At 45.0% G+C, this 15,850-nt stretch overlaps 1 protein-coding gene across 2 annotated transcripts in view; it reads right to left on the reverse strand.

The window, feature by feature from the left end:
- NTAQ1 (N-terminal glutamine amidase 1) overlaps positions 1–14,852 on the reverse strand; it is a 173,509-nt gene extending 158,657 nt beyond the window's left edge. For both annotated transcript variants that reach the window (XM_078686806.1, XM_078686805.1), the window contains exon 1: positions 14,643–14,852. In XM_078686806.1, coding sequence (XP_078542932.1) covers positions 14,643–14,737 — 95 coding nt within the window. In that variant the 5' untranslated portion in view covers positions 14,738–14,852. The remainder of the gene's footprint in view (positions 1–14,642) is intronic.
- Positions 14,853–15,850: the final 998 nt, after the last annotated feature.

The following is a 15,850-nucleotide window of genomic DNA, read 5'->3' on the forward strand; positions in this document are numbered from 1 at the left end:
GCAACGCAGTGACGCCGCCAGTACTCAGAGGCCCTCCTGCCTTACGGAGGCCCAAACCCTGGGTGGGCCAGTGGATCAAGCGCCCCCGGCCTCCAGAACCGCGCCAGCGAGCCGTAAGGCGCCCGCGCGCAGTCGATGGCCGCAGCCGCGCCGGCGGGGCCACCCCCGGGGGGCCGCGTCACAGTCGCACAGGCAGGTCACTCCATACGGTCCAGTAGCAAGTCACAGATGTATTAAAGTCCCTTTACTACCACGGTGCAGCCTCCCATTCAGCTCGGTGCCGCTGGTGGTGTGTCGGCGTATAGAGATCCCGCGCCGGACTCCCAGCCACTCGTAGCCCCCTGGTCCAAGTATAGGAGGCCTCAGTGTGGCACGTGGCTCAGGGAGAAATCGGGCCTCGCCACTATGGTGCTCCGCTGTTCCACCCCCTCCGACCCGTTCTCCAGTCCGCGGCTCACCGAGGGGGGGGGGGGGGGGGAAGTCCGCTCACCCTACCCCCGCCGGGTCTGTGCACAATGTCCGATATTGGAGGTCTCGGGGGGCCGCCCTCAGGCTCACCGCCGGCTTCCCCGTCCACTCCTGGCGGCCTCAGACCCCGGTGCGGGCCGGCAAAGCACCTCCCCACGGCGATCAGCCAGTATTCCTCGGCTGGCGCGATCCGCAGTCCTCCGCACCTGTTCAGCGTAGCAGGGCTCCCGCCAGAGCCGCTTCGGAGCCCAGGACCGCTCCGCCGCCTCCGGCCTCCCGGGCACGCGAGGCCGCTGCTCCACAGGCCTCGGCTCGGTCTCCTCCGGACAGCTCCTGTCGGGCACCCCTCACTCAGGCGGCGACACCGGAACACTCCGCCAGCAAGCGGCAGCCTCCGTCGAACGAGTAGCACCGGCAGAACGCCTCAGGACCCCGCTGTAAGCCGCTGTGCAGGATCGGCGTCGGAGAGGCTCGAGAAAGCGTCCTACTCCGACGCCATCTTGGCCACGCCCCCCTGCCATACTTTCTTAAACACACATCTGATGAAATATGATATTCACATTTAAACTGCACTGACCTCCATTGTTGTGGCACTACAGTGCATTCTCCGTTTGTTTACACTCTTGTGCAGGTCTGTAAAGGTCATCAACAAAGCTGGAAGGAGCATTTGTTGCTAGTCCCTGTTGTTGTGTTGGTATTTGGTTGTATGTGGATAGTAGAGAATTTGTATGGAGTCAGGTTTCAACATTGTTGGCGTCATTGTGAAAATAAAACAAGCTCGGTTTAGGAAGATCCTTGTACTGTATGTGTGGAGAGTACATTGCTCGCTGTGCCAAAGGATGCTTCACCATTATGGTGGAATAGATGCACGGTAAGTTACAGATTGTCCTGCCAGTGTGCATTGCCTTTTTATATCTGCAACACAATTCAAGTTGGTGTCTCATCGTGCAGTCGTGTGCGCATTGAAGTGTGCTATGTTCATGCTAGTTTTATCTGTGTCTGTGCACTGCTCATATATGCATTACAATCATAGCATGCAAATAAAACATCGGATTCTAAACCATAACTACCACCATGAGGTTTGAACTTTTTTTTAGGCATTTTAGGAAAAGTGGTACAAATGTCAGTTGGACTAATCCTGGAACCCATTCCAAGTCCGAGTCTAGAACTTCAGTGGAGAAAGAGTTGAAACATTTTTGCATATTTTTTAAATATAATGTTTCTCTGACCTCTACTGTTTTATTCGCTAACGTCAGAGAGAGGCGGCAATTGGCTTAGACATGCCCTACATACCCTGACGACGGCTAAGCTTTGCCTCCCAGTGAGCCAACCATGGGACTGCATTAAGGCAGCTGAAACTTCAGAAGACTGAACAGTCTGGTAACCCCTGAACTCCAAGGGCTGCTGGTACTCCAGTAAAGTAACAGAACCACTAAAATACGAAAAAGTAGACAAAGAGAGGTAATGGGACTTCTGCCCCCAAGGAATTCCTATTCCAGGCAGCCATTCAGGATACCCCGGATACATCAGAGGTCCTTTCTGTAGGTGTCCCGGTACTAGATCCACTGAGGAGAAAAGAAAGGCATGTTTTTCATTTTAAAGGTAAATTTGACTAGCTCAATGAAATAGTCAATACGTTAGAGAGACCCTGCATTCGGGGGAAACATATTATGAGATGTGATCAGATAGAAGCATAGACCACTGAAGCTAACAATAACAAGCATTGGCAAAGTCAATAAGTCTGGGTTTAATGTGCCGACACATGCAGTGTATGCACACCAAAGCCGGCAGGAGAGTTCAGAAAGGGCCAGAGCTATAAAGTAGTCCCTCGTACAGTTTAACACAAGCATTTTAGTGGAGACAAAAGGATACACCAAACAGCCAGTAGCATTAGGTGAGGTCTGAAGATACTCGGCTGGGCTGAGCAAAGAAGTGACTGACAAAGTCTCAAGCTAATGGTTGAATGAGGCTTGATATTGAAAGCTGTGCTGTCAACTCCCATGCCTAAAAAGGAAAAAAAGATGGGCAGATTCACTTTGTCCCCCTTATGATTAAAACACTTAAAAAAAACACTAAAATCTTTTTAACTACCAAACAGATCTCCAAATTGTTGGACCTGGCTTAAACATTTAGGTGGATCCACTTTACCACAAGATATTTTACAGTTTAAAGATTAAAAGGCAGATCCAATAAATAATTTAAAGTTATGTCCTACCTGGCACACTAAAGGCAAGACAAGAATAGAGAGCTTTCATATACAGTCTCCTTGTACATTAGTTTTCCTGGTTAGACTCGTGAAACAATAAAGAGGAAGAAGAAACATTAAGAAGTGGTTTATATACTGAAAGTGTGGGGTCGTTTTTAGGGCTCGGCCTACGTCACCACTTCGTCAGAAGTGGGGCGGAGCTCCGAGCCGTATTGTTAAGGGGCTCAGAATCGTGAAGTAAAAATTCCTCAGTGCGCGAGAATTTTCCGTGGTGTTGTGTGCCATCTGCATGGTCATTGGTCCTCTCACGGCTGTGTTCTTGTAAGTGTTCACGCAATAGGCCCTAGGAATTTTTCTCTATCAACTTCCTGCATTTTCCGTGCTAACACACACATGAGAATGCCATAAATTCCCAATTACCAGATGTCAGGGTCCTTTCGCGCATTCACGACTCTGTAGTTTTCTTGAGCTGTGTGTGCGCGCATGCTGTCTCCCCGTCGAGGAGAATGCCATAAATTCTCAATTAGCAGCTGTCAGAGGTGCCGGTAATTGAAGGCAGATGCCAGAATGGGGTACTGGTACACATGTAAAGCGCTCCAATACCTTCGTGTAGAATTGGCGCTATTAACAAAACTGCAAAAAAAGTGAAAGATTTTACCATGTTGATTAAATGTAGAAGTTATAGGAGGGACAAAATATCGAATAGCGTAACCTGATGTATCCAGGAGAACCGAAAAGAGCTACCCGAGCCCTGTAAGTGCCGTACCTTCGTAGATGTCGGGACAGCGGAAACGGCTCCTATTGTAGCATCATTTGCCTACATTTCCACTTCAGATGGTGCCGTCGGGGCGGGGTCAACGCTCTTCCTGTGCAGTTAGCCCCTATCCCATGCTGGGCCTAGTGCAGTGGTAGCTGCTGGGGAGGGGTTGTCTCGAGGCTGAGTATTCTTGCGGGCGTTAGAAGGGAAATATATACTTTTTACTCTACCACTGGCTTTCCAGACTATGCCATTAATCGTGTACAGCGCCTTTTCTGATGAAATGTCCACTCTAGTTATGATGGCTCAGTTGGTTAATGTACTTGCTGTGGAAAAGATTTGGAATCAGATGCCCACTTTATTAGACCCTAATGAGGTAGACATATTCAGTACTATTGAGTGAAAAGATGGCAAAGCCTTTTACCACACTTATGCATACACAAAATGAAAGCTCCTATGTTGTTCTCTAAGCCGCATAATTGGGAACTGTGCCTAGAAGAAGTTGTCTTGCAGCATTCAAAAGAAGTGTTTTTTTTACTACTCATCTTAAAGGGACTGCTTTCTACCTGCGCTGGAATTAATGAATGATTTAAACTTCTTTCCTGCAAGATGCACACGGATCTCTCTCGCAGGTCGATTCATTCGTTTGGCTAAGCCATAGTCGGTCCACCCACCCAGAGTGTTTTAAACTGAGGCCAAGACAGGGGCCTGGATTTTCCTCGATGTCACTAATTTGACTTTGACATGGTCTCAAACGGTGTGCCATTTGCAGGGATTGTTCCTGTGAGGGGCAGGAGTGAGACGGATGCTGTGCCCAGCAGGTAAACCTGGTCTGGGCAACATAAAGGATGCTTGTGCCAAGTGTTTGTGGTAAATGGTCACTGGCAACCGAGGGGTGGAGGCACTTTTCCTAATGAGTGTGTAAATGATGTATCATCCAGAAGGATGGGTGTTGGCTAATATGCTTATGGACGGTACCAGTTTCATTATTATTAAAGGGCTTTCTACATAGCAATTCACACCACGCTTCTGTCTCGAAGCACTGTTAGTAGCAGATGTTAATCTTGCCCATTTCAGCCTGATACCGCGTGACTTTCAGGTGACTGCAGAAGGGAGGGTGAACTCGCTGTGCTACCTTGCCAGCATTAATCCCAGGATAGGGCAGCTCCCATACCGTGGGACACAGTGCAGCTTTTGCCCAAGGAGCTCGGCCCATGCCAACTCGTGCGCCATCAAATGAGTAATGGCAGACACTTCAAAGGCGGAAAGTAATGTTGTGCTGTTCTTGCCTTTGTTTGCTTTGTGCCCTCTCACAGAGGCTAGAAGGATTTCTGTTATTTGCAATTTTAGCTAGCTGTAGGAATGGCCCACCTGGACTATTGTAACAAAGTCTAGAACGTACCTATTAAACATGCCAAGAACCCAAACCACTCGGCCAGCAGCAGTGTGCCAGCACGATAGCTCAGTTAATGCACGCCTTTGATTACTAGAGTGATGTGAAAGCTGCAAGTCAGTTCTGACAAGGAAGACTCCTTCTTGCATCCATCCGCAGTCTGCAAAATGAATACCATTTAAATGTGGTTATTGCGCTTATAAATAACAGACGTATAGTTTCAAACGCTATATACAGGGCCACTGTAAGTATGCGATTTTGCGACCGCTGCTTTTTTTTCGCATAGATATGGATTTGCCAGATTTGCCACAAAATCTATCTTCTGCATAATCTGCAGGTTTTAAGGGCAAACAATGTTTCTAGCTCAAACCAATCAATTGTTACTAAAAACATGGCAATGTGTTAGCGCCCAGTGGACGGTCCTTCACAATGGTTAACTTGTCAGTCAGTTAAGCTTTATTCGATTTTAGTTTAAAATCATAAAAGCATCAACAATACATAAATAAACACCATAAAATTACATAAACAACGTAACATTTCATTACAAAATTAATAAAACAAGATTAAATAAATATATCGAATCAGAGATTTCATTTTCAATAAAACAGCTCTAAAAAAGACATACGTACATACTGTGGAGCCGGGGAAGAGCATTAAGCAAGCCTCTATCAGTAAAATACTTATCAGTTACATCCTACCCTATCAGTTTAGCTCAAACTTGTGAGTGGCCTCTTAGTGGTGGGGTTTTAAAAATAAAATTTTTGGACAAAAGTTCAAAACCGTTGGGGGCTAAAAGGTTAGTTGCGCTATAGAGACGAGGTTCCCTTCCCCAGGAGTAGTATTTCTTTACCGGTAGTCTGTGTATCGGGATATATGGGGGGCTCGGGTAAAAATCGTGCAAATCCCAAATGCGAATAGTGCCATGTCTCTCTTTGGGGGGGGCAAAATCGTAAATAGGGGACGATATTCCTATTTTTAAATTTAATTAGCACCAGGTCCCCAGCGATATCTTTGGGCAGCGTGCCTAACCACCCCACCCTCCTGACATTCAGGATGCCACCATCTAGCTCAGGTGGCAAAGGTCTATTGTTTTGTAGCCAGAAGATGACCTTATTTAGTAGGTCCTTCTGTGATTCGTGTGTTCCCTGGCTGAGGGCAGGGACCCCAGAGAGGACAGACACATATGGGGCGGCTTCAGGAGGTAAGTTGATACATGGCATTCTTACCGGAGCTGGTCTAACCACTGTATGAGTTTGTAACGCAGGTTTTAAAGTTACTTTGTGGCCTATTGGGGTAGGTATACAGGGAGGCTGTATTTGAGTTTCACCATTCTTACAAATACCAGACTTATGCTTTTCAGGGGCGGTGGGAGGGTTTGGGCAGGCGGGTGTAGCCATTTTATTATTTGGAGGAGGATACTTTTTGATTACTTCCTCGATGCTAATCAGCCTGTCCCCCAAGTCGTTGATTTTTAAGACCAAGGGTGAGATGACGGCTAACAACAGTTGCTCAATTTGGGTTAGTAAAGTCAATTGGGGGGACAAGACAGGGTCGTCTAATTTGGCCGCGGCCGTGACCTCCATTGATGTTGTTAATTTAGAGGGAGATGATGTTGGGCTGGTGCACAGATTTTGGTTACTTGCATAGTTCCCAGTGTCAATTTCGCTGTCGTGCTTCCCTCTAATAATGAGATCCAGGGGCGAAGCGTTTGCTTGATTTTGGTCTTTATTTACAGGTGATGCTAAGTCCCGTGGGAAGCCATTAAAAATAACACAGTTAGTGCCCACAGTAGGGGAGGTTATAGCATCAGGGACGTACTTTGTGCCACACAGGGCGTTGAGCTCTTCCCAAATGGACATAGTGTCTATGGTATTGATGAAAACGGCAGAATGGTCAATATAGTCAATAAAATTGAAGCATCACAATACCTCCTCCTGTGATAGAGTCAAATGGGGTGGCCCGTCCCATCCTCCTCAGGTCCTCTGAGGGCCACAGAGGGCCCGCCCTTAGCCCGGGCTTCGCCCGGCGTCCCGCGAAGCGGAGCAGAGTGCTGCTTTAAGGCGCCTCCTGGTGCTCTCGTGATGTCAAGGTTAACTTGTCATCTTTGAGTTACTTATTGGTATCATTTTGACAAACAAATACAGAAATAAGTTGATGTCTCTCCCCAGACAGTATCACAATATGTAAAAGTCATAAAATTGTTATTACTATCAAAACTTGCTACATTTTTCCACATAATTTCCCTTTTTTGCCCCATAATTTACTCAACCCTGCTGCATAGTTTGGTGCTGCCCTGCTGCAAAATTCCAGTGTCTCTGGAGATATATATATGTATATATATATATATATATATATATATATATATATATATACACACAACGCAAATGTCCTCAGCGGGGGGAATAGCAGTAAGCTGGTGCAGGCGGCAGGATAAGGACACCTGCGAGTGAGTGTAGAGTGAGAGTAAGTGCAATTTGAGACTGAGTGCAGAGTGAGAGTCAGTGCAGAGTGTGAGTTAGTGCAGAATGACAGAAGTGAGTGCAGAATAAGTACAAAGGTAAAGTAGAACGACTGCAAAATGAGAGTGAGTGAGTAAAGAGTGTGAGTTAGTGCAGAGTGCATGCAGAATGAGTGCAGAGTGACAGTGAGTGAGTGCCGAGTGTGATTTACTGCAGAGCGCATGCACAATGAGTGCAGAGTGGCAGTGAGTGCAGAGTGCTCAGTGCAGAGGGAGTGCACAGTGAGTGCAGTGGCTAAGTGAATGCAGTTGCAGAGTGAGTGCAGGGTGAGTGCAGGTGCACAGTGAGTGCAAAGTGAGAGCAGATGCAGAGTGCAGAAAGAGTGAGTGCAGAAAGAGTGAGTGCAGAAAGAGTGAGTACAGAATGAGTGCAGAGTGGCAGTGAGTGCAGAATGCTGAGTGCAGAGTGAGTGCAGAGTAGTGCAGGGGCAAAGTGAATGCAGTTGCAGAGTGAGTGCAGGTGCACAGTGAGTGAGTGCAAAGTGAGAGCAGGTGCAGAATGCAGAGAAAGTGAGTGCAGAAAGAGTGAGTGCAGAGTGAGTGCAAGTGCAGAATGACTGCAGAGTGAGTGTGACTGCAGAGTGACTGCAGTGAGTGTGACTGCATAGTGACTGCAGAGTGAGTGTGATTGGAGAGTGAGTGTAGAGTGATTGCAGGTGCAAAGTGAGTGCAGAGTGACATCAGGTACAGAGTGAGTGCCGAGTGAGTGTGACTGCAGAGTAACCGTGACTGCAGAGTGACAGTGACTGCAGCTGTGAGTGTGCAAGGTAAACAGTGTGTGAGTATGTGAGTATGCAGGGTGAACAGCGTGTAAGTGTACAGGGTGCAAAGTGTGTGAGTGTCCAGGATGAACAGTGTGTGACTATGCGAATGAACAGTGTGGATGTGCAGAGTGAGCAGTGTATGTGTGTAGGGACACTGTCTGAGTGTGCGGGAGACAAACACTAAAACTAAGTTCACCACACACATACATAGGACCACACACAAACACACACACCACATACACATACATCACACAAACATACCACACCCACACACACTAAACACACACCAGCCTCTCACCAGCACACACTCATCACTACACACAAAAAACACACAAAACAACACACCTCCAGCCGTCAGTGCATACTTTCACCAGGCACAAATACCAACAGCCATCAATGTACGCTTTCACCAAACACAAATGCGACAATGCATCAGTGCCGCAAATCCACCACACACACAACACACAATGTCAGTACATGCTTTCACTAAACACACACACACCAGCAGCTGTCACTGCACACTTTCATCAGTCACACACAACACCACCAAAGTTCACTCTTTCAGTAAGCACACTCATCAACAGCTGTCAGTGCACTCTTTTACAAAGCACACGCATTACCATCCATCTCTGTACGCTTCACAGCCACACAAGCACACACACCACCAGCCATCACTGCACAATTCCTACAGGCACACACATCCACCACCCATCAATGTACCTATCAATTGTTAATGCATCCATCATAAAATATTGTAGCAATAGCTCTATGCTACACTTTACCTTTTCAAGATAATGCGTTAAAGCACAGCACACCACCATTGCTAATATTCAAAAGCAAAACACATTTTTCCAACACACACCACATGCTCACACTCCAAGACACATGCCTAAAATACATTGCCATTTACAAGGCCATTTTCTCCAACTCAAAAAAACCCGAGACCTATTGCATTTCTAATGCTTGTTTTCACAGGAATGCGAAAGAGAACTTCTTTTCCAGGTGAGGGCAGAGAATCTATTTAAACCGAGGAGCTGAAGGATAGTGAAACACGTGTGAAACTGGTCAGTGTCCTCACTACCAAACATTAGAAGGACAAAAGGTGAAGGAGGAAAATGATCTGCAACTTAAAAGTGGCTATTAGATACGGTGTTTTAATAATAAGAGTAGTTATCAATTCATTGTTCTTGCGACAAGTCCTAAATTATCTTCTATAGATAAGACCAACTTTCTTCAGCTACCACTTTACTCAAGGTTTTGCATAAAGAGGACTTGGACTATGTGCCCAACAGAAGGTAGGTTTCTGTTCTCTGCCATGAGGTTGTATCAATGGGCTGGGCAAGCCAGTGGCTTTAAGCTTAAGACAACAATATGCAGAGTTGGGTGTGTCCCTGATTCTGGAAGTGCCAAAAAAAGGTGTAAGAATGTAATTATCCATAACACTATTACTGTTCTTGACATTATTAAAAACAATGAGACAACATGCTTTAGAGTGTGCATGAACAAGGAATACTCAAAAATATCAGCTATCCAACACCATGGTGAGGGTTAATCTATTTAGCATTTCCAAGTTCTGTAGAGGTGTTTTCAGTGACAAATGGGAGAGAGATTTTGAGGAAGAGTCCCTCGACCCCAGAGTAGCCAGAAAAATAAAATACCCCCCACTTTGACCCATGCATGGCACTGAACGAGCAAGCAAAGCAGTGGTGGCCACCACAACACAAAGTTGGGGAGCATCGAGGGCGGGGGCTAAATGGGAAGGAAAATTATAATTTTATTTTTTTGAACGTACCTTTTCCCTGCAGGCTCTGACAGCCGCCACAGCAAGTCTCTGGGAAGGCACAGGCTGCTCAGCCAATCCTAGCGCTGCTCTCCTGCCAGGATTGGTCTGAGCGGCCTGCATTGCCACTCAGACACTGCCTGTGAGCCTACAGCATTTCTCTAACCCGGCTGTGAACACAGTTGGATTGGGGAAGTAGAAGTGTGCATGTATGTTTGGCAGGCCTAGGACGGCCAGCCAAACATACATGCGCACTTCTGAGTGCCACCACCTGCCCGTCATGGCTCGACCCTGCACGCATGTCAGAATTAGTCAAAGAAAAATTAAATAATATTATTTTATTATCATTTTATTTTTCTGTGACTGACTGACGAGTGGGGCGACGTTCCTCCACCATTATGGAGGAGCCACCCCTGAAGCAAAGTAAGTGATCACAACAGTTTGTATAAAGGCTCACAGGAACTGTATCCCTACGGAAAACAACTGGTGCAAAATGATGCATTCACAGCACAATTTCAAAACAATTTGTCAAAAGAAGGATAGTTTCATATCAACTAGAGTTTCCTTCTTGCGTCCTTCTTTTCTTCTTTCTTTTTTATTCATTCTTCCCTTTCTTCTTTCCATCTTCTTTCTTCCCTTTTATTCTTCATTCATTTTTCGACCTCTTTTTCTTTCATTCTTTTTTCTCTCTCTTCCCTTTGTTTGATGAATCTTTCACTCCTTCCCATTCTCCTCTCATTCCTTTGTTAGTTCCTTTTGTCCATTTTTTAGGTCAAGCCTAGGCAGCACATGCGCTGTTTCTTCGAGACATGCTTTATTCACTGGCTTTATATTCATTACTTGGACTGTCCTTGAAAAAGGTTTACTTGCAAGTGGGTAATCTTTTTTCTTATGCTCATTTGTTTCCTCCTATGGAGCAGAGACTAACTGCTGGTATTGTTCAACTGTAGTCCTTATCTGTTCATTTCATGCGCTATTTTTTAGGTTAGTTTCCTGCTCATGTTCCAAACACTGCTTGTTTTTGTTTGTTTCCTGCTCCTGTTCTGAACTATGCCTGTTTTTGTTACTATCCTGATTGTTTTCAAAGTTGTGCTCTATATTTTGTGCTCCATCAGCGTGCCGCTTTATTTTTCATCACATGCATTCTCGCTCCGACATTATATTCATATTTATGAAAAGCCCTGCACTGCATCTGCCTGCTGTCCCCTTTCAAATTGCACAAAGGCACAGATAAATTGCTGTATATCTATTTTGTAAATGGCTGTATCGCCATTGAACTATGTTGCATTATTATCACATATGTCTTGATGTAATAACGCAGCGTTACAATTAACAAAGCTAGCTAGTACTAATGTTTCCCTATTGGGCACACTGCAGATCAAACCTGTTCTTGGAACTTCAGTTCTTATGTAAAATTGCAGCCAGTTCTCGTGACCAGCAAAGCCTTAAGAGGGCAGTTTTAACAAAGAAACCCACACAGGACTTGAACCCATAAAACCCCTTGTTTAGTTTGCACCTCCATTGCAAACTTAGTAAGCAGCCAAATTAGAAAACATATTTGCAAGTAAATCAAATACCAGTCCTAACAAAAGTCACAAATTTGTTCAATACCTCAACTTCCAAGTGTGGGGACGAAAGCCCTGATGGTCGTTCCAAGCCCAGAATAAGGGCCAGGGAGGGCTCCATCCCCTCTGCAATGTGACCACGAGAATGGTTGACCATCTTCCCGAACAAACAGACAATTGACTCTTTTGCAGAAGATGGGAAAATCATCATGCTTAACTTGTACTAACGATGAGCAATATGAAAAGGACACCCCACAAACGGTTGATTGTAACATCCTGTACAAACACGCAGGCAATCCACAACTGTAAAGACTTTTAGTTTGAAGCAAGAGGGAGTGGCAAGGGGTGTTTTTTCTCTCCTTGGTTACTGTTTTGTTGATTCTTAGTTGAAACAGCTATGTAAATGTGCACCAATGCTTCACTCTCCAAAGTGTAGGGTCAAGGGATGTTGGAATGGAGTTGCTAATTGCAACCTGTTTTAAGGATGTTTGGAGTTATGTTTCCGATTGCTGCACAACAGCACACACAAATCCCCCCTAATCTGAACCTAATCGCATGACAGCACACACTAAGATAGAGAAACACTATTGGTTCCTCTCTAAGAATGTTAACGGGCTGAACAATATGTTTAAGAGGGCAGCAGTCCTTACCATTGCTAAATAGCTGGCCCCAGGCAAACTTCTGCTCCAAGAGACTCATCTGATGGGTAACAGCCACAGTTTTCTGAACAGATACTGATACACGAGTTTAACGTGCTTGATATACGAGGGGGTGAGGGGTGTCACTATCCTTCTTAGGCGATCTTTCCCACTGATCCCATTGAAATCATGAACAGAACACCTTGGGCATCTTGTGATGCTTAAAGGCATAACAGAGGGTTTGCGCTTACATACCTCTAAATTGGGCTGACTCTTTATTAGTCAACGTATACACTCAGTTAACACTAATGCAAACTGGAAAATTGGTTGTTAAAGGAGACTTCAACACAGTCATGAACCCAGCCCTTGACACCTTCAGTGGTTGACAGACACCCAGATCAATGTCCTTTGCAATAGGGGCCCAGTCTAAGGCTTTTTGTGACAACTCTTTTTTCTTCCCATCTAGACTACGACTTCATGCCTGCGGCAGACATGACAGGAGTGAGGGAGGTAAAAATACTCCCCTGTAAGATTTTTAAAAATAGTGTGGTAACTCAGGATGGTAGAGTTTGGAATTTTCGAAGAGTGGCTAAATGTGGTGATCCCTACAATCTGTACAATTCTCAGATCTCTCATTCAGGATACAAACATAGTTTGTTAGCACATAATCAGAAGATTTATCCTCAAAAGGTTGTACAAAATAATCTGAAAGATGATCCTCAAAATCTTGTACAAAGAGATGTGTCTATTGCCTCTAGAGTTAAAGATAATGTAAGACCTAAAAAATTACCTAGCAGGTATTTGAGATAACATCTTAATTATTTAGGGATAAGATGTGTTACATTCTTAGTTCATTCATTCTACTCTTTTATGTCTATCCTTGTTGCTGATGACTGGAGCCTGGAATGTATTGATACGTGCCTGCATCTTACAGTTCAGGTTCCAGATTCTATGTGTTACTGTTTGCTTGATCTTTACCTTGATAGACGTGCTGTGCTCGCACTTAATAACTTAAAAATAAATATACTATTTTTATACAAAACCTCTGCATCATTAACTTAATAACGCAGTTGAAAATTGGTTTCCTCTCCTATCCTTGAATAAACATCAAAATAGATGTCACCTCTAGTCCACCATTTTCTCTCGTCGCCAATTTGTAGAGAGAGAATCCAATGATTAAGAAGTCCTTTATTGATAAATTGAATATAAAAGAAAGGTACAACAGGTGAGTGCCAGGGGGGAAGCATACGCTCTTGCAGCTACTCAGCAACTGACCATGGAACCAGAATGGTACATCACCATTCATTCCATGGCTCTGGCATCACGAACACTTAAAGTAACAATACAATAGTAAATCATACAAAAACAACATAACAAAAATGAATGCAGGATTAAGTCAACCATATGAAATATAAGCAGAAACTACATGGATGAATGTAACGTTTTCTAACACGCATTGTTCAGAATTTGGTCAGTGTTGTTTCATGAAAAATTAAGTACATGAATACTGAGCCCGAAAGCTCTGGTCAAAGAGAACCTAGAGTCGAGGAGCCAGGTCCAGACATTTCGCTTGAACCTTCGGTGAGTGGCTCGCCCACCTTGAGATCCCAGGAAGAAAATCAGCAGCCCTTCAGCGTACTAGAAATGAATGCGCTCTATTGCCCTAGGTATTGAGGACATTGAAAAAGCTTCAATTTCGAGCACTAGAGACCTCTATACTTTAAGGTAATAGAAATGACTCCCCGCACAGATATGCAGACATGCCAACACTCCCGATTCAGGCGTGAGACTACCGATTTCAGGGCTAGTCTCCCGCCTCCCGATTCCTGCAAGCAAAAACCCGATTCCTCGGAGTTTCAGCTGACAGCGCTTGGTATTGTTTAAAGTACCAATTCTTCCAGCAATAGTCAGTGACCATGCAGGGGCTCTAGAAGGAGTGAAAAATCAACAAAGCGTAATTAACAAGTGAATGGTCATTTAAAGACCTGTGAAGTAGGGGGAGGGGGGGGGGCGGCCGTGTGTGCGCACAAAAAGCTGTTTCAGCCCGGGCTGTCACAAGGGGGGAGGGGGGAGAGGCAGGGGGTAGCATGCACTGCCAGCAACCTGCCAGGCCAGTGCACAACACTTGCATCACCCTCTCTCTGCCTGCCATTGCGCTGCATGCTTCGGAAAGGTAAAAACAAAACGTGCATTTGGGTTTCAAATGTCCAATCTTGCAGCAGCACACTTCCAAAGCCCTTACATCCCAGTAACCCGATTCAAGGCCCCATTCTCCCGATTTTTTTTTTTTAAATCTCCCTATTTGCTCTTCTGAAATGTTGGCATGTATGGATATGTGCTGTTTAACAGCTGACGCCTACTTTTTATAAATTAAACAAAGCCATAGCACTATTTCAGTTCAGGCCCCTCGTTTGTGTCTTCTACTTTCCTTTTATAGTTGTCCTTCCTCTGTTTCCTTAGCGTTAGTTCTTTGGTATAGTCCGTCGTCTACACACCTCAATGAAGTAAAGTAGTACGGCAGGCAAATAACGTGATAGTTCGAGAATCCCTTACCAGTAGCAGCTGGTGTAGGTGCAGGCGCTCTTAGGGGCGATGGTGATGTGGCCACTAGTCGCAGGTATGGGGAACGAGGGCAGCGAGGCGCTCATGGTCAGCAGAGCCTGCCGTACACATGCCCGTTCCCGACCAGGAAGCTTTGGTTGTCGTGAATATACGCTGCCACTAGAGGGAGCCAAATGCTCGTACAATGGTTCCTGCCTAGACTTTCCCGTGGACAGCCTGCTGCACGAGTTCTTTCGCTATTTTTATGGAGCGTGTTATAGTTTTCAGAGCGTGCTAGCTTTACTACGCTGGTTTTACTTCACGCCAGAATATTTTTTTTTCTATTTTAAATTCGTCAGTAGTAGGTAATGTATGGCTAGTACTCAAGATGGTTTAAAAGGCATAGTGAAAAGACAGCGGTTGTTGGATTCCTAGCAGCTCAAACAGAACTGATTAAAATTGGGCGCCATTTTGAACAGAACTGCTTCCTCTTTGGACTCCAGTAGGGATTATTTGTTAATCCACAACCATGTCAACATAACCCGGTTCACGCGGGAGGCTCCCGAATTCTAAAACAACCATGATTTGATTTTAGTTGTCTCCTGCTTTGCTTTTACTTCAGTGGAATTCAATAAGGAAAATTCATTCCCCTGATTAGTTTTTAAAAATCTCTCTTTCCTGTTCTGAAATGTTGACTTGCATGTTTGTCGTTCGAAGTTATAGGTGATACTGTCTTCAGAACTGAGGAAATATCAGGTTATCTAAAAGGCTACTACCATAGCTGTCAAGGTTTCAGATTGCTTATGTGTGACATTGTCATAATATCAGTGTAAATATGAGTGGGATTCAACGACTATGAGTGACACTTTCTTGCAAGCAAAATCAAGCAATGAAGAGGAGGAAAACATATACATGTCAGAAATTACACATAATTGAGCAACAAAAAACTCCAAGATCATCTTAATACTGCTGTAAAGCACCAGAAATGAAAGGGCACTGTCAGACCAGACTGTACCAAAGAGGATGAGAGAGGCCCCAGCGCAGTTGATCTCAGCTGCCAGCTGATAAATTATCTATCATAGTTACTCAGAGTCACTTGCGCGAGTTTCAGAGATGGAGACACTTGAATCCACAAGGAACCTTGGAGCAGCTAAAAATGCGATTCTCTGCTGGGCCTGCCCAATGCGTTAAAAGCTGCTGGTAACTTGCGGTAAATAACA

This window comes from Lissotriton helveticus, chromosome 4_1 (genome assembly GCF_964261635.1).
Source record: "Lissotriton helveticus chromosome 4_1, aLisHel1.1, whole genome shotgun sequence".
NCBI lineage: Eukaryota > Metazoa > Chordata > Amphibia > Caudata > Salamandridae > Lissotriton > Lissotriton helveticus.